Below are 20,108 nucleotides of genomic sequence, written 5' to 3' on the forward strand. Positions count from 1 at the left end.
TGTTTGAAACTAAATATAAGCATTTTCATCATGGTTTTATTTATTACAAACATATTCTTTCACCATCAATACACATTGAGGCCCTTCTTTTAGGTTAAAACGATCTATCTTAAATGTTTCTTTCTTTTGGTTTGGGACTATTATGTGTTTAAATAACTTAAAAGGATAACCATAAAAACCCTAGTAAATGCGCGCGAAGGGCGCAAAAAGTTTTTGTGTTTTTAATTCTAATTTCGTCGAAATTGATCCCAAATCCCTAAAATGTTCGATTTTTAGAGGAAATTGGCCTACCCTGACAAGAAATGCGCGCGAAGCGCGCGCGAAATTTGAGGATTTTAGGCACTTTCAGAGGATGAAAAGGGCATTTATCAAGGGGTGGGAAAAGATTTTCCAAAGGTGGATATTTTCCCCTTTTCCCCCGGTGTTTTTAATTCTAATTTTGTCGGAATTGATCCAAAATCCCTAAAATGTGCAATTTTTAGAGGAAATTGGCCTACTCTGACAATGAATCTGAAGTCTTCAAACCAAGAACACCATCCAGTGGCGGCTCCATACCGTATATTTTCCCACAAGACATGTTCGACAGGAGGGGGTCCGAACCTAGGACTGACTAGAGCCTCGGTCAGGGTCTCGGAATATAAGGTCTCTGGTAGGGTTTTATGAAAACTCTCTCCACATAGACCGCGCATTATTAAGAATTATTGGCAATCAAAATAACGTTATTTTGACGCGATGCTTGATTCATCATGTAATACATGGAAGTATGTAGATGATGAAGGTAGAGAAAAAGTCTGGTGTATCAACAATTCAATGTGCTGTTTTTGCATTAACATTAGTGGTCTCATGCAAACAACCTTAAACTTAATCCCTCCAAATGTAAAACTACGGTATGGTTTTCAACTTCCAAAGAAACCAATGCCAGCCTGAAGCCCTGTTACTTGGTAATACCCAAATTGTTAAAGAAACAAAGCTGTTAAGGCTGGGACACAAGATAACTTTAAATGGGATCGTAATGTCAAAGAAATAATTTCTAAAGCAAGTAGACGACAGTTCAATCTACCATAGTATGACCTTGTTGCAGTGGCGTATCTAGGAGTCTTGAAATGGGGGTTCTGATGGAGGGGCGTGAAGGGGAATTGGTAACTACTTCACCCTGATTTTTGGAGGTGACTGGGGGGGGGTGAAAGTAATTTTTTGGGGGTGCACTCCCCCAGCACCCCCTAGATACGCTGGTCTTAAAGCTGGGGGGGGGGTGCGTACCCCTAGATACGCCACTGCCTTGTTTAAGTACATAAGACCGAGATTTAAGTATTCCGTATCTGTATGGCATTCAGGTCTTACTTTACAATAAAGTAATTGGCCTACGATTGGATCAATTCAAAAAAGGGCTTGCAGGAATTATGTTAGGCAATGAGTACAAAGATTATGTCCAGTCGCTCGAGCAGCTTTTTTAGGAAAATTTTCATGTCTTGTGCTTGTGTTTGATTGATGTTTTAATATTAGCCTACTTTTTTTGTAAATATAATATAATTCAGCCTTGGCTGTGATTTTGATTTGAATAAAAGAAACTGAACGGAAGAGGGAAAAATAAAATTACATTCAAATTTAAGTATAAGGGTGCCATTTCCGGCAATTTATAAGTGCCATAGATACAATTTCGTACCGTCAGCCCAACCTTGGTCGGATTAAGGTATTTCTGAACCTACCATCTGTAAAAGTGCCTTTCTAGCTGGGCCCCGTCTATTTCAAATTCCTGGATCCGCCATTGTACAATACTATCATTCCATGACCTTTTTCCCAAACTGATGGGCCTTTATCAAACTCGAGAAATAAATATTTTCAGTTTTAATTTTATATTTGTACAGTATTTTTGTTCACACAAAACATTTGAAAAAGCGTATCCTAGTTCTGAAATATTTTTTGAGTGAACAATTTTTAGTAAATAGTAAGTACAGCAAAAGCACCCATTTGAGACTACATTGCTTGAGATTTTTTGTTTAATTAACACCAGTTTTCGTGTACATCAATACACCTCTTCCATGTGAATGTAATATGTACATGAAAGCATGTGTTAAAAAAAAAACTCAACTAGCGCGACTATTTTAGCTTTTCTTAATCAGATATAATATACTGTAATGGCTACGTTACGCTATCTGTTATAATAATAATAATAATAATAATAATAATAATAATAATAATAATAATAATAATAATAATAATAATAATAATAATAATAATAATAATAATAATAATAATAATTTTTAAATGGCCTATTAAAGCAAACAAAACTGGCTTGTCATGTCACCGGCGCTTATGGAAGTAGGTTATCTAGAGACCAGTGGTTTTACCTTAAAAACTTATTTTTACACATGGTGTACTGAAAGTGTATTAAGTTTGTTATTGATACTCGGTATTCAAACATTCAAGGCATATTTTTTTTATTATATTTGATAACATATAGCTTTCATTTTTTATCAGATACAATGGGTACGGTTATCTCTCGGTACTAATAGAGCAGAGTAACCTATTATATTTGATACAGCAGCGTTACTAGTATTATATCTGGTATAAATAGAGTTAGTTATCGGTTATAATAGCGTGACGCTTGTTTTCTCTTCTCAAAGTATTTCATCTGGTTTTTAGTAAGAGTTTGTTGGAACGTAACAAGGTACGCATTATTCAGGCTTACAAAAGAGAAATAATAAATAAGGCCATCAAAATTCTACTGCTTTTTCGAAATATTAAATTTATGAAATGAAAGTTTAGTATGCGATAATCGAGACGTCCCTGCATGCTCAAATCCTAAGGGCACGTTCTTGTAAATGAAATATGTTATTAATATTGGATGCTTCAAGACTTGTCTAGGTACATTGATAAGGGAATTTATTAGTTGTGGTAGCCCATGAAATATTGCAATAATTAATATACAGTATGGCTAAACTAATGTATTATATAATAATAACAAAATATGTTGTGGAAGGTAATATTTTAATTTACCCATGACTCCAATATTTTTAGAAATGATATTTGAAATATGATTACAGTGAGTTTGCCGAGATAATCTATAGCCTAAATTAACACCAAGAAGTTTAATTAACCTGTTTGATTAAATTATTATCAATTTTAATTGTGTAGTGCGAGTCACTACTTTTTATTTTATGATTAAAAATAATAAAATTTGTTTTGGAAGCGTTGAGAGACAATTTATTTACCTTAAATCAGGTAGATATTTTTTTTAATTCAATATTAATAATTTTTAAAAGTTCAGTTTTGTTTTAATGTGAATAAAAGATATTAGTGTCATCTGCAAAAAGAAACAAATTTGAAAGTGATGAGGAAATAAGAAGATCTTTGACAAAAATTATAAATAATAAGGGACCAAGAATAGAACCTTGGGGACCCCGCATGTGATATTACGTGATGTACAATGAAAATGATTAATTGAAACATATTAATGCCTATTGCCAAGGTTGTTTCTAAATTCAATTTAAAGCATGGCCTCTAATACCATAACGTTCAAGTTTATTAAAAAGAATGTCATGATCTATTGAATCAAAAGCCTTGCTTAAATCAAGAAAAATGCCAACAGTAAATCACTAATGTAAAGAGCCTTGGTATATAGGTTATAAATATTGATAAGAGCAAGATCTAGTGGTAGATTTTCTAAATCCATATTGTCGATCAGAAAGAATATTATATTTGGTTAAGAAATTATATAAACATGTGGGCGGGCGCAATGGAAAAGTCCCTGTAATCTTCAACAATTTAGGTATTATTTAACACCCTTTGTACTTACAACTCACTGTTTAGGCTTGCCAGAAGTCCCTATTATTATTGTGTTTCTCTCATTCTGGACAGCGCCACCAACAAAGTTAATTTTGAGACAGAATAAAAAAGAAAAATCCGAAATAAAAAGGAATCCAGTATGGGACGCCAAATAAATTAGGTATGGCGCGCAATAAATTGTGAATGACCCAAATTATGGCCTGGAACCCAGGCTGCTCACTGTTTAATAATTTCCCTCTAAAAATACCTAATGTCATAATATGGTATGTCGATTTCAAGATCTGATATCCGAGTTTTCTAGAACTAGAAATCTCAAATCAGAGGTTTAAATTTTCTAGACACTCCAATTTTTTCAGTTATTATGAGCATTGATGATGTTGAGTGTGGTGATGATACATACTGATATTAAAACTCATGACTACTGGAGTAATACAAGATTTATTTAATATGAAATCCTTAGTTTGAATATTCAATAGTGGTGGATATACGGTGTATTTTCCTGGGGGAAGGGGAAACGAGCCAAGTTCTAATCAAGGACCTGTGGTCTAAGAGGGAGGACTGGGGGAATTTCCTTACCTAGGTGGGGATCTCTAGTGGGTTATCCTCCCTGGAAGCTCTGGAGTTAATCTCCTTTCTAAATGATTTTACATTTGGTTAGAGATTTTTTGGCTGTGGCCTGGGACGAGCCCCATTTCTTAACCCCTAAATCCACTATTGGATCCTGGTACTGAAAGATGACCACATTAAACTGATGAATATTTGGAGCCACAACTTGAAATGAAAAACCAAGTATCAGATCCTAATTCCAAGATTCTAACTTCCTGATAATATTGTTCACATTTAATTTATACATCCTTCATTTTGTAGCCATGTTTTGTAATCCTTTCATAATTTTCACGTACAATTTTCTCTCCTGGCCAACTTGTAAAACCGTTGAAGTTTCTGTCTTGATATTTATCATAAGGATGGTCTACATAATATTTGCGTTCTCTCCAGTATCTGGTCACCATACTATCCAGCATTTTTGACTGTGTTCTATTGCAAAAGATGTGGTTCTTGATACGCTTTTTTCTGTTTAATGATTTCTTGAAAAGCTTCTTTTTATAGCCAGCATATCTTCTGATCCACATGCCACTAAAATAACAAGAACAGTTTTATATAATATATAAGTACCAGTAAAACTTATGTACTAAACATAATTAATGATTCCATTAAATTGGCATAAATTAACAACTGACCATTAAGCCGGGCACACACTGCGCCGATGGTCGTCAGCCGATGAGTTTCCTACTGCTGTGTTTATAGGCCCCAAAATGTGACGACCGCTTTTGGGTTTATAAATTGGGTTAATCGGTGGTATTTTACCTCTGGTAAGCAACCATCCCAGATGTCAAGAACTATTTTTTCAACAAACACAGCTTTAAATGAAGGTGATTACAAAAGCCTATTTTACCAAATATTAAATTATTCTATACCTTAGGTTGTGCATAATCATAAGTGACCTCTCAGAACTGAGGGTGGTTGTTTATGAGAGGTTTAACTGTAAGACAAATAAACCTTAAACCTGGACTTACTTTGAAAGTCTGTAGAATCTTGAAATAACTGCTTTCACAGTCTTTTTCTTTCCCTTATTTGCACTACAACGAACCACTGTTCTTGAGGGCTGTATAGGTGTAGTAGTTGCCAACTGAAATAATTGAGACCTGCAGAAAAATTGAAAAAAACAATGCTACATCATTTGTTTAGTATAATAATATTGATGAAAAGATTATGTTTCAGCAGATGGGCATTTCGCATATCATCAGCATTATTCATTGTGAGTAGCTCCTGAATTTAACATAATGAAATTAACATTAAAATGAAATTACTGTATAATAATGACAATGTTATCAGGCCTGTACCCTGGGGTACTTTTTAAGATGTTCAGGTAAACCCCCATTCAGGAAAACCTATTACACATTTAAGATAATTTAGATCTTTCAATCTTAGGACGACTGTACAATAATACCCTGAATGTGTACAATGCCGACCATGCTTAGGGGAATGCGTTTACTTACAAATTCTGATTAAATACCCCTCCTCCAGGTCTGCATACTGCTACAAAACTTGTAGTAATCGTCCTCTTTAGAGATTCTGAAATACCATGGCAACCAATGACATTGACTGGCGATGTCAATGGTTTAAACAGAAAGTTTAAACCATTGTGCTTGTGACAGACTGACTTAGAAATGCATGGATTATTCAGTGCACTGCCTCTTTGAACAAGAAGTCTCATCAAGGGATTCCTAAGCATATCTGTAAAATAAAACCAAAAAAAACCCAGTTTTATCACTTACTTCATTTCACATATTTATTTTGGAATTCCATACCCGTCATATACAGTGCACCCTCCAAATCAAGACCCCTCCAATCTTGAGACCCCTCTACTTCGAGGCCACTTTTCCAAAGACCCAATTAACAATCTTCAACCTTTTAACACAAAGCTAGCCCTTTAATCGGAGACCAACACCGAGACCACCCCAAATTTTCAGGTCCCAAAGGTAGTCTCAGATTGAAGGGCAAACTGTACAGAAAGGAAAACAATATACGTATATTAATTTCCACTTACCGAAGACAGACAAGATATATAGATATTGTAACATTCCATCAAAGTTTATAATATTACTGTATATATATGCTTTGGTATATACACTTATATACCTCCATGTATAAACTTAACTCGAATTTGTATACCTCCATGTATAAACTTAACTCGAATTTGCCTATCATTAAGTTTGGGTTGGAGTGCGGTGCACCCTCAGTTAATCAATATGAATATCAAACATTTATAAACACAAGATAGCCTTCTCCGCATGCAAACTCTGTAATGCAGTGTACGACACCCTCTTGCAAAAGTGACCGCTTTGACCATAGCGTATACTGTGCAACTTTACCTTTACGCGTAACAATTAGAAGTGTTGATTTATAATGTGCCCTTTCTTTAAAAACAATTAAGGAACAATTATTAACAGAGTTTGTCACAAACTTTGGCGTGACACGAACACCTTACCGAGCAAACAAGAAGAAGCAAATATGAATTAATGAAATGAGGTTTTGTGGAGAAAGATAAAAAAAAGTAGTAGTTTGATTTCTGTTCAGTTATGTGTCCAAATTCTGTATCTACCATACCACTGTAGTATAAACCAAGGTATCAACTGCGTGTACAGAGCCATCTTAGATCCCATGGCAACAAACTAGGACGCCGTCTCCCAAAAGTGATTACTAAATTGCGGAAAATGCTATCTTGTGTTTATAAAGATCTTTGATGAATATGCAGTCAAAAATTCCTCAAAAAATGGCTGCCTCAAGAAATAGCATTCTTAAATATTAAGTGTAATAGCAGGGGTGGATTTTTCAAACTCTGGAGGGGGGGGGACAGAACAGTTTCAGAATACATAAGTGAGTAGCACATAACAACATATGCATTGAAGTTTTTAAAATTTAGTGGCAAAACTGGGGGGGAAGGGGAACATGCATCCCCCCCCCCATCCCCTACTACTGGATCCTCCCCTGTCTATATATATGGTATGTAATAAATACTCTCTGTAACATGCTAGAAAATACTTGAATTAGTCATGTCTTGGTTTAGCAACTGCGAGTATTAGCATTACAAGTAGGCGCCGCATTACCTTCCTAGGCCTAGGTCACTTGGAAAAACAGCCTGGTGCAATTGCAATTCTAGCTGACCTAGCCAAAGATACTAGAAATACAAGATAGAGTTCTCCATGCATCCCCCCCCCCATCCCCTACTACTGGATCCTCCCCTGTCTATATATATGGTATGTAATAAATACTCTCTGTAACATGCTAGAAAATACTTGAATTAGTCATGTCTTGGTTTAGCAACTGCGAGTATTAGCATTACAAGTAGGCGCCGCATTACCTTCCTAGGCCTAGGTCACTTGGAAAAACAGCCTGGTGCAATTGCAATTCTAGCTGACCTAGCCTAGACCTAGGTGTAGACTAGCCTAGCCTAGGCTAGTCAAGGGTGGCTCTAGAGTCTAAGTTAGCCATAGCTAGTTAGGTTCCATTACCTTATGTTAGGTTGGTTTACAACATAGGAATGTTAAACATGGGAAATCAATCTTTTCTTACTCGATAAAGTGAGCTTGTGTGGCAAACCGTCTTGTGTCAAACCAACACCATTACAACATGTGCAAGAAGTAGCATTCTTTCGCTCGACTACTGTGTGACTGGCGACTCACATACGCTCAAACTCGATCCGTACTGGCCGACATGAGCTCATTTCCGTCCGCCAGCACAAGAACAACATAACAATTTAATAAACACTGCGTCAAGTATTAGTCCGTAATGGAAGTTTGTGTTGACTCCGTCGAGTCAGCAATAATTGCTGAAAGGGGTGGTAAGAAGAAGAAAATTAACAGTTCAGCTTTTGCTGCTTGTTAAATTTAGAATAATCAACGTTTATCCTAGGGCTAGGCTAGACGAGCTACCTAGGCCTAGGCCTGGCCCTCTCTAGTAGTACTGTATGTAGTAGACTGTAGGGTGGACTGTAGTACTACTGACTGGGCCTAGGCTGGGTTTTACAAGATTGTACTGTGTGTACAGTATTGTGCGTGAGGGCCGTACCCAATAGAGAGCAAACGACCAAGTAAAGGCCTAGGCCTATACTATGTTATGTAACCAGCTGTATTCTGTAGTTAATAGGCGTCCGGGTGGGGGAATCAAGCAATATAATATGATAAAATTAAAGTTGTAGATTAATGGGCCTGTCTTCACGCTAAAATTGGTCTGCGCCATAAAAGGTCCGGCGGACAGATTTTGGCCGCTAACGTCGGTCTGCTGGACTACTTTTGGCTGCTAAAATAGGTCCCCCTTTGATAAAATTGGTCCGTCGACATGGCCACTTGTAACGCCCGTAGGGTATGATTGTTTCTCCCGTGGAGCGGGAGGGAATAATTTATGCTTTCCCACACTTGAAAAATATTTTGCAGTGACAGAATGATTCGTATTAAGCTTTTTTGGACGTGTTTTCAAACACAAACCTTTTCCACGAATCAGTAGACATCTTGAAGTAATGACAAACATTGCGAATCAGAGGTGCGTAACCAACAGAAATAAGATAAGCTTTTGGGCTGATTTTCTGACACCATGTTATTTAAAAAATCATAACTCCATAACGGGGCATCGTATCCAAAAACTTCTTCCAGCAAAACTTGAATTAAAATTGAAAAATGTTTTTGACATCTGAAATCAAGATGGAAAAAGAAAAGCCTATTTAAGTAGTGCTGATTCGCAATATTTGTCATCAGGACTGATTTACAGTTAAACTTGCCTAAGTCGACTGTGCCAAAGTCAAATGATTTCTAAGTCGATCTTTACATGCCAAATTGTTGTGTTTTTCAATTAATTAACAACCTGTAAGTCAAATTTTATCTAAGTCGAACAATATTTTAATGGCATTTTGGATTCGACTTTAGGCAAGTTCAACTGTATTAGTTTTAAATATTCCATATTATTGTGTGGGTATTAGGTCATACAATAGTTGTTCTATTACATGAAAATATAGGGATCTGTTAATAATATCTTTGAAATGATTGCTCATGTATTTCGTTGTGGCATTAAGCAAGCAGAAAACCAAAAAAAACAAGGTAAAAAATAAACTAAAGCGGACCAACACGATTTACGATCATATTGTTTAATTTCTTTTCTGACTGTTACACCAAAGAGTTGACTGGGCGCGAAGAGCGAAAATAACATACTAGTTTTTGTAGCTGCATACTCAATTGCACACACAACGAATGAAAAAATATTATATGATATAATAAGAGATGAGATATTTATCTATCATTTGATTAAAAACAAATATGAACAATGCTAAAAAAAAATACAGGTTATAACTATTAAGTAGATGCCAAACCGACTTTGGCTTATGTAGACTACATTTGGCAGGTAAGTTTAAAGCCAAAATCAGTCCGACAGACCGACTGGCCTCGGACCAAATTTTTCCTGACAGACTACAGCCTACTTGCTAACGTCAGTTTTCACCCTGCATTCAACATGAAATTCTTAATGAATTTTCTCTTCAACAGATAGGGCAGGACCGTATGCAGGATTTTTTTTTGGTGGGTGCAATTTTGTAGATAGTGGACCAAAATGGCTCCGGGGTGAGGTAGACAGGGAAACCCTGCTAGGTTCGAGGGGCGGAGCTCAGGCATTTTTGTTTGAGCTCATATCTAATTGATTTTTGAAGATGCATATTATTATTAAACAGTTTTCACTGGTGGATCCATGATTTCACAAATGGAGAAGATACTGCTTCAGCCCCACCATGGTTGGGGCTAAGGGAAGAAAATTTATAATTATGGTACCTCTAGATGACCGGAGATGGCACTCTCAGACTTAAATTTGAATATAAATTTCTTCTCTGTTTTTTAAATAATTTTGGGAATAGTGCAGCACAGCCTAGAAGCACAGATACATTCAGGAAAATATCATCACATTCCTTCATCGCTGCTGCTTTCTGCTGTGGATGGATGTTGGTTAGAGGATCCAGATCTTCATTGACAATCGCACAATAATCCGATATTCTTGTCTAGACAACCAATAATCTTTGTGTATTGTTTTTGACGTTCCTTTGTGTACTATATATTTCTTACTCTGATATTTGCCATGGCGAACAGTGCGAAAGTCCAAGTCTGCGCCTGCTGTGTCAAGACAATTTCCAAGCGAGAATAAAGATTTTAGTGAAAACTTAAAAGGAAGATGAGTTTGTATGCAGTGAATCATTGATTGGCATGCAAGTGGCAGGGAAAACACTCCAATTCCTCAAAAAACTTATTTAGGCCCTAAATACAGTTAAAAGTTGTTGCTAGTATGACAAATTAGAGGCGGTCCTAGTTGGAAACTGCTCTGATTGGTCAAGGAGGTTTGGTGGATGGATTTCTGGCATGTGCGAGAGTGAGTTTTGAATTTTCTACCGTGGAAAATGTGGACCTTTGGTACAGTAATTTGGGAGGTGCGTACACACCCGTCGCCTGCCTTATCGGGCCTGTAGGGCCTAGGCGTATTAAAGCATTTTGAATTATTGAATTGAATTGATGAATCATCATTTTTTTCAGGTGCAAATAGAATAGAACTTTGTAGTGGATTAATGGAAGGAGGAATTACCCCCACTCAAGGTATTAATGCATCTTATTTTTTATAGTTTTATATCCTATGCTCACATACACATATCCAGAAAACTGCTTAAGGCGCTATTTTACTGGTCATTGGATACAAAATCAATCATGCACCCACCTCCGCTCTTCATAATTTTAATTCCTTTATCACCACAGATAATGAATTGAATGAAGATAGAGGTTGACGTTGTTATTATTGTTCACCTTGACAATATTATGACTATCAGGATCCTGAAATTTATTTTGTGTGATTTTGTGTGATTTTTTTTAATGATCTTTTTCTTGACTGCAGGTTTGCTAAAAATGGTGAGAACAGAGTGTAGATTACCAATATTTGTGCTGATTAGACCAAGAGGTGGCGATTTCTGTTACTCTAGTTTTGAGCTTGAGGTGATGAGGCAAGACTTGTTGTTGGCAAAAGATTGTGGGGCAAATGGAATTGTGATTGGGTTTCTTAACAGGTACAGTACATATTTCACAGTCTGCCTTATAAATAAAAAAAATTATACCTGCACATTATAATTATTTTTTACTTAATAGTAATAATAATAATTCTTTATTGGTCTTCATCATTCAAATTTTGAAATCGGAACTTTTGTGCTGTGGAACCCCAGGCAGCAGCAGTACAGCGCCTCCCGACTTAACTATAACAAATAACGGACGCATTGGGCCTGTTTCTGCTGAGCAAAAAACACATGTTTTTAAACGGTTATTAAGAAACACATGATTTTTAACGGGCCACAAAACAAAAACACGGTTGAATGCGTTCTAAAAATGCGTGTCTTTACACGCATTCGTTATAGGGTTCGCGTTCAGAAAACGTGTGTTTTGTGGTACACTTTTCAGCTGCAATGCAGTACCGTGTTAGTCATGACCCGTCGGGGACCCAAATTGACCTCTTCGTTGGTTTGATTGCTCGTCCGCAGGAAATTCGGTGCGAAGAAAATAATTAAAACTATAAGATGACATGCTTGAAGATCATACCATACTTTTTTCATACTTTGGTGTTGTGTTGGTTACTTCCTTCGCAGCATGCGCTGTAGCTCGCAACAAGTAAGGTCAGCTTCAACTTCCGTTTGTGACCATCATTTAAGCTCTGCCCACCTGCCAATGCTCACATTACCGTGTTTTTATTAGTTGCACTTTTCACTAGAAACGCGTTCAGAAGGAATTTATAACCGTTTATAAAGAAACACATGTTTTTGGCGTTATTAAGCAGAAACACGCCCATACTGATACAAACATTGTCCTTGACCCGTGTAACTCTCAATATGAGGAGCTGAGCGATCAGACTCCAATTAAAACCAGACGATGGCCAGGTTTGAATGGGGTCTTCGGCACAAGAAGCACGAACAATACCTCTCTCATGGACTGTTTCTACTGACGAGAAAGAAGAACCATTCTTTTTGAGAACGGTTCTTCATGGTAGTAGAAACGGGACCCACAATAAGAACCATTCTTTTTGCTGTTCCAAAGGACAGTTCTTCGTGGGGTAGTTTTTAGCTGCAACATAAATAGCGGCCTAATTTGACCTGAGGTCAACTTAGCCAGTAGGCTAGGCGTATATCTATTTATAGTAGAATTGTTGAAAAGGACGTTGATTTCTATCAGACTTAAAATACTTGTCATATATCAATAATTTAGGCCTCCCACATGATTTTACCTTTGAACATATTTGTAAATTCTTCAATATGTTCCACCATGCCAGTAATATCACTGATATACTGTAGTATATGAGTATTTGTTATTAGAAGGAATCAGTATTTAAGCAAGTGTTAAACTTCTGTTCACAACAAAACAAATTATTCTCTTTTTTGTAAAGTACTGTAAGACCAAAAGTTTAACCATTGTTTTATTTGAATGCCGACATTAGCTAGTATATTCGGACAGGAGGAATCATCATTGTTTGTTTGTATCTTGTTAGTCGCGCAAAAATAATGATGTTTTGTTACAGTTTTTAAAATTGCATTTTAAATTGCAATATGGGTAATTGTTATGTCATGTATAGTAGCGTATCAGTCTGGGAACCGTTTCATGCGGAATCAAAAATCAGTTGCAACGCCATTCTTATCTTGCTAATCCGATAATCAACCAATGATAAGAGAACCGTTTCTTCCTCGATATTCAGTAGAAGCACACCCTCAGTCAACCGCTGTACAATAGGTAAGATAGTGTATTTATCTGTTTCAGATAGAAAGCTAATCTGTTTGTACATTATGATTTACCCAGGTCAAATGGATTTTCTTTTGGTCAGACCATAAAGCTGGCAAGCTATAACATTGTACTTGGTCAGTTTGATGACCAGAAACAGCCAGTGCAAAGAGCCTGCATAACATATCCAAGTTTAACTAAATAAATGCAATGACATTAATTTGCAAATTTATGCTCTTTTCTCATATTCTATAGAAAAGGAGAGATTGATGTTGAAAAGTGTAAAGAGTTTATTTGTAAGTAAATAGCAAGTATTCTATAGATTGTATCAATTGTAAATGAACAAAATGCAGCAGTGATAAGTTTGTACGTTTATGATTATCTGACAAAATGTACAGTATTGCATCAAAATATAATATTGTAATTTTAATTGTTTTTTACAGCCCTAAGTCGACCATTAGAAGTCACCTTCAGTAGAGGTAAATCTAAAATTCTTTCATTGACATGGGGAAGCTAGCCAATGGGGGAGCTATGTTAAGTGGTGGGGCTTGGGGATTAAGTGTGGGGTGCTGGTTGGCAAAATAAGGCAATACAAGGGGATTTTTAACAACTTAAGCATAGTTTCTGCACTCAGCAAATTTCCAGGTTTTTTGTTGAGTGGGTGGCGAATCTGGGGCATCTCCCCCCCCCCCACACTCCATGCCCTTCTGTAACTATGCCGCTTGTTTATGTGCCTGTATGCCAATTTATGGATTTTATGACCAAGAGTAGTAATAACATTGCATTTATCCCTTGCAAAATGGGCTCACTACAAATTCTTTTTATTAGTTACATAAATTTTCTTTATAACATAAAATTGTGAAATAAATATTTATTATTATTATTATTATTATTATTATTATGAGCACTTATAGTATGCCAAGTTACACATAGAAAACTAACCAATTTTCTTCTTCCTCATTTAGCGTTTGATATGGTTGCTGACCCTTACAAGTCATTAGAAGTTCTAATTGACCTTGGTTTTGAACGCGTTCTCACCAGTGGTCTTGACTCGTCAGTATTAGAAGGTCTACCAGTTATTAGGAAACTCATTGAGCAAGCTAGGGGGAGGATCATTGTTATGCCAGGTAAGGTGTATTGCTATTGTGTTTCGTAAGATACTAGTCCAAGAGTCCTAATCAAATTCTAGGGGCCAGGTATTTAACTGGTGGCCACGGCCAATCTGAACACAACTTTGTACTCAAACTATATCCATGAGCACCACATCAATTCCTAATACACTAAGCCTTTCACGTCCTCTAATAAAAATTGGTACTACTGCAAAATTTGCATCTCTCCACTAATAATGCAGGCCGGATCAAAATTGTTGATGAGCCAGAGTAGGCCTTCCTGCCGGGGGCTGTACCACGGTGCTACGGTTCATTGCCACACATTGCCTACCAATACATTTTTGTTAGTGAAATGGTATTAACCACTTGGCTAAAATCTATGTTTAGTGTTAGGGTATAACATTTTAAAAGTAAGGCTTGAAAGGGGACACATTTGAAACAATTCATTGAGGTATTTGGAACTTAGCTTCTTAATAAAAGAAATATTGCCAAAAAAAAAAAAATTGACCCAAGATTTTCAAAGTTTTTTTCACTTATTATCAATGGTGTCTTATTATTATTGGGTTTTTTTCAGGTGGTGGAATCAACGACAGGAATTTAAGACGAATACTTGAAGGCTGCGGAGCTAATGAATATCACTGTTCGGCTCGGACATCTCAAGACTCTAAAATGTTGTACAGAAATACAAAAGCTTTCATGGGGGGTGTGCTAAGACCGCCGGAATTCGTTCAGAAAATCGCAGATTCAGATTTGATAAGGAGGTTGGTGGAAGAACATAGCGACATTTTGAAATGAGAGCAGCAAACAAGAATTGAGTGATATTTGTTGGAGATTGGTTGAAGATGTTGTTATACTGAACAAATATGGCAGTCAAACTTTTTTGACGTGGTAGTTGCATGTATAATATTCACCACAGTAGAGCCAATCACATGGCTTGAAATGCCATATGTTACAGTCAACCCAATTACAGAGATGAACATGTCAAGATGTTAACAGACCTTTACAACTGTCGAGGTAAAGGTCTTGACTATTAGATTATGCTGTGATCAGCTAATCAAGATGAAAATATAAGGATGTTTATTTTTTTAAACAAATTCATAATGCAGACTCACCCATGAAGTTTAAATAATTTGGGCTGCTATATTACAGATGAGAGCAATGTGCATGTATGGAAAAGCATGAGAACAGAACTCAGTCATTTAGATTGAAGTACCATACTGTTCTGATATAAATACAGTAATAATGTGTTGAAATTGACAGATTATCAAGGAATTTTACTAATGTATGTTTAATAATAATAATAACAATAATTTTTTTTTTTAACATTGTTTTTAAAGTATAATGGTAACATTCAACAATTTACCCTTATGCACTTTTTGCAATCAGAATGTTTGCTAGGTTGAGCACAATTTTTAAAAGGAATTTTTACTCAAAAGTTCAAAATCAATCAAATTTTATGTTTTGTCAAGACTCTATTTGGACGCTGTCAAGATGGGTTACGGTAGTAGTGCGACAGTGCGACGACATTGTTACGAATTATTATGAGTTACAACATTTTTATGTTAGTCACAACATTACTATGACTTACATTTACAAAAATTTTATTACATCATTACAAATTTGCATGACATCAGTACGACATCAATATGATTTAACAAGACGTCTTTTAGATTTAATTATTCACAAGACAAAAACGGCGCAATTAGCGAATATTTTAATGATTTTGTCGGCTTAGTTGATATTTCACCATGTTCAAAAAACCTGCAATATATGCAAGCTGCTGCTAAAGAAAAAGAAAAATTTGCTGGCTGCAGCACCTTTGATTTTTCAGTGTAGGAATCAACGTAGATGTCAAAGACAAAGTATGGGTGAAACCATGTCTCCTACTCTATGCCATCCAATTTTTGGTCAGTACAAACACCTTCTAGTGCAGTTAAATCAAGAAGACCCTAGAGAGGTTACAAAGACTTTTGCCATGTGACCAATGAACTTTTTAATTAGTTGTTGGAATGCAGAAATGGATACATACACAAATGAGTATGAATACCCAAGATGCTGTCACAACAAACCACAACAGCATTACGACACTCACACAATGCTGCTGCGTTAGACCAGGATTTTTTTTCACAGCTAGAGTAGAGCACAATTTTTCTTAACACTCCAAAAAAATTGTGCTCCTTCACAATGGCATCAAGATCCAGTACAGTGTGGTATTGTTAACTATGAAATTTAATATGATGCCATTGTAATTTTTTTTTTTATTTAAAAATCTTGCGCTACAATAGTAAAAATCGTGAATGTGTGAAAGGGACATTAGGGTCTGTGATAGAACTTTTCATGAGGTATTTTCCGAAGTAAAATTGCTTACTGTGCAAACATTTTGATCGTTGGAAAAACTTGGCAACATGAAATTCTTTATACTATTTATATAAATTACTCAACGAAAACAATTCAATTTTTAATTGTCTTTTAATACTAGCTGGAACAAATTTAATTTTTTGAATGGTACTCTGAGACAGAATGTAATATGCAAAAATGTGTGGTAGCAAACACTTTCATCATCATCATCATCATCAGCATCATCATCATCATCATTATCATCATTATCATCATCATCATTATCTTCATCAGCATCATCATCATCGTCATCGTCATCATCATCATTATCATCATCGTCATCATCGTCGTCATCATCATCATTATCATCATCATTATCATCATCATCATCATCATTATCATCATTATCATTATCATTATCATGATCATCAGCATCATCATCGTCATCATCATTATCATCATCATCATCGTCGTCATCATCATCATTATCATCATCATTATCATCATCAGCATCATCATTATCATTATCATCATCATCAGCATCGTCATCATCATCATCATCATTATCTTCATCATCATCATCATTATCATCATCGTCATCATCATCGTCATCATTATCATCATCGTCATTATCATCATCATCGATATTGTGTTAATTCACCAATGGACCTTTCTGGAGTGCCAATCAAACTTAACAACTGATCAATCAGAAAAGGGTCAAGAATGTGCGCGTGTATTTCAAACGCACGTCCCACAAACGCACGTGTTTGCGTACATTTACGCTATTGTTATGTGCGACCTTAGCAACAATATCCAAGAGTTAATATTAAATATAATGATCCTCTTTTCTTTATTAAAGGCCTGTTTATACTTCAACGATAACGATAAAAAAGCTAAAAAGCAATAGTTCATATAGAAAATAAAAATAAAAAATGAAAAAAACAAATAAGGTCTGATGAATATAATTGAAGGTCAATTATTATTATATAATGATCCTCTTTTCTTTATTAATGTCTATGTGAAGTAAGTAGTACTGTTTTTTCCATTGGAAAAATGAAAAAAAAAACAAATAAGGTCAGATAAATATAATTGATGAAAAAACTAACATTACAAAGTATATGCACTATTGGAGACTCTGGACAATTAAGAAAACTAGGCCACTCTGTTGCATATTATAAGGTGTAGGACAAAGAAGTCAAACAAGATTGATGAACAAATTAATAATTTAATGGTTCGTTGTTAATGTTCCTCTCAATTTCACAATTCCACAATTCATTATATTTTTATCTCACTAGATATCCGATCAACAACATTTAGAAAAAAAAAAAATTAGGTTGATTGGTTACGTCAATAAAAAAAACATTAATATGGCTATTAAGGTGTTGAAATGCGCTTGCTGATTATCTGACACAAAGGCACAAAATAGGGTCTGATGAATATAATTGATGAAAAAAACTAACATTACAAAATATATGCACTATTGGAGACTGGACAATTAAAAAAAACTAGGCCACTCTGTTGCATTTGATAAGGTGTAGAACAAGATTGATAAAAAATTAATAATTTAATGGTTCGTTGTTAATGTTCCTATCAATTTCACAATTCATTATATTTTTATCTCACTAGCTATCCAATCAACAAAATTTTAAAAAAAGAAACAAAAAATTTGATTGGTCACGTCAATGAAAAAAACACTAATATGGCTATTAAGATTTTGAAATGCGTTTGCTGAGTATCTGACACAAAGGCACAAAATAGGGTCTGATGAATATAATTGATGAAAAAAACTAACATTACAAAATATATGCACTATTGGAGACTCTGGAAAATTAAAAAAAACTAGGCCACTCTGTTGCATTTGATAAGGTGTAGGACAAGATTGATGAACAAATTAATAATTTAATGGTTCGTTGTTAATGTTCCTATCAATTTCACAATTCATTATATTTTTATCTCACTAGCTATCCAATCAACAAAATTAAAAAAAAAAGAAACAAAAAATTTGATTGGTTTACGTCTATGAAAAAAACACTAATATGGCTATTAAGGTTTTGAAATGCGCTTGCTGAGTATCTGACACGAAGGCACAAAATAGGGTCTGATGAATATAATTGATGAAAAAAACTAACATTACAAAATATATGCACTATTGGAGCCTCTGGACAATTAAAAAAACTAGGCCAATCTATTGCAATTTATAAGGTGTGGGACAAAGAAATCAAACAAGATTGATGAACAAATTAATAATTTAATGGTGGTTTGTAATGTTCCTATAAATTTCACAATTCATTATATTTTTAACTTGCTAGCTATCCAATCACGTCAGTGAAAAGCACATTAATATGGCTATTATTAGCATTAAAAAAATATTTCCATACACTTATTTTGGCTATGTCTAGCAACTCACCTAGAAATACTGTACCCTGATTGAGAGGCTAGATTGGCAATCCAGTGGCCCTATTCAACAGTATACAGTACTGTAAGATTGCAAAAAACGAGGCCTCGCAAAATATTACGGTAGTAGTTTCAAAAAGCTTCAGAGGCGTGAAATTTTCTCTTTTCTTAAACCCTCTATTTTATTGTGTTTGTGTAAAATTATGTGTATAACTATAATATTGAATGCCCATAACCACACACATCCATGGAAAAGACTGAAATCAGGTATATTTATAGATTATTTGTGGATTCAGAAACTACATTTGCTCTGTATAGTTATTAAATTTGTATTATTCTTTGTTATTATCATTAAAATTATTATCCATACAGAATAAACAAGGTTATTACATTTGCTCTTTATCGTTATTAAGTTGTTGTTATCATTAAATTATGATATAACGCTATTAAAAACATGGATTATAATAATAATACAAATATAAAGAACAATATGAATTAAATGCATTAAAGCCATTAAGCTATTAATGTTACACATTTAGAAAAAAACACACAGTTTGTAAGAACACTGAGTCTGAAATTACTTATAAATTAAGAACAAAATAAGAATAGAGGCTGAGGTAAAATGTCAAATGAGGTTTTATTTTTTTAAATAGAAAAACCAACAAATCTTATCCTTCCTTGCAGTAAGTCTGACCATGAGAAACACTATGGTCTGACCACAGAGGAATAAAGTGACTATTAATACCATGGAGGAATAAATATTATGGTATACCCTAGGCTATATTACAGTAAGATACTGCTGTAAAATAGTAATTTTGTATGTTTGAAAAGTGTTAAATGAGTGTAGAATATTTTAAGACTGAAATCGGCAAAAAAAAAAATCAGAACACTGAGCCAGTGTATTTAAGTGAAAACTGTTTGATAAATCTACGGCAATCGTGTATATATCCACTATTTGAGGCGTAGCATTCTGTAGCACAATTTTAGTCAGCCAATGGCATAATTTTATTTATCACAGTGTTTTTATTTTTGGTAGAGTATAATGTATAAATAGGCGGGTGTCATAAAAATGCGCAAAATATCTTGACTGAGACTGAATTGTAACGCCTAGGACTCAGTTGGCTAAACTTGTGGTAGCTACTGTATGTGC

General features: G+C 35.1%; 2 protein-coding genes across 3 annotated transcripts; one reads left to right on the forward strand and one right to left on the reverse strand.

Annotated features, from left to right (window-relative positions):
* Positions 1-4,213: 4,213 nt before the first annotated feature.
* Positions 4,214-8,055, reverse strand: LOC117102268 (39S ribosomal protein L35, mitochondrial-like). Of its 2 annotated transcripts, none has more exons than XM_033242494.1 (4): positions 7,921-8,055; positions 5,844-6,081; positions 5,361-5,489; positions 4,214-4,920 (listed from the first exon to the last, which is right to left on the reverse strand). In XM_033242494.1, the coding sequence occupies exons 2-4, from the start codon at positions 6,077-6,079 to the stop codon at positions 4,632-4,634; spliced, it is 654 nt and encodes a 217-aa protein (XP_033098385.1). In that variant the 5' UTR covers positions 6,080-6,081; positions 7,921-8,055; the 3' UTR covers positions 4,214-4,631. The 2 variants fall into 2 exon arrangements, with proteins under 2 accessions (XP_033098385.1, XP_033098386.1); XM_033242495.1 differs by having other exon boundaries at positions 7,860-8,000.
* On the forward strand, positions 8,054-16,677 carry LOC117102267 (copper homeostasis protein cutC homolog). Its single transcript, XM_033242493.1, has 7 exons — positions 8,054-8,188; positions 10,908-10,967; positions 11,260-11,428; positions 13,374-13,414; positions 13,562-13,597; positions 14,084-14,245; positions 14,802-16,677. The coding sequence occupies exons 1-7, from the start codon at positions 8,137-8,139 to the stop codon at positions 15,020-15,022; spliced, it is 741 nt and encodes a 246-aa protein (XP_033098384.1). The 5' UTR covers positions 8,054-8,136; the 3' UTR covers positions 15,023-16,677.
* The last annotated feature ends 3,431 nt before the right edge of the window (positions 16,678-20,108 follow it).

The sequence above is a fragment of the Anneissia japonica genome, unplaced genomic scaffold (assembly GCF_011630105.1).
Source record: "Anneissia japonica isolate Jap-2015-1 unplaced genomic scaffold, ASM1163010v1 scaffold165_len1371125_cov188, whole genome shotgun sequence".
NCBI lineage: Eukaryota > Metazoa > Echinodermata > Crinoidea > Comatulida > Comatulidae > Anneissia > Anneissia japonica.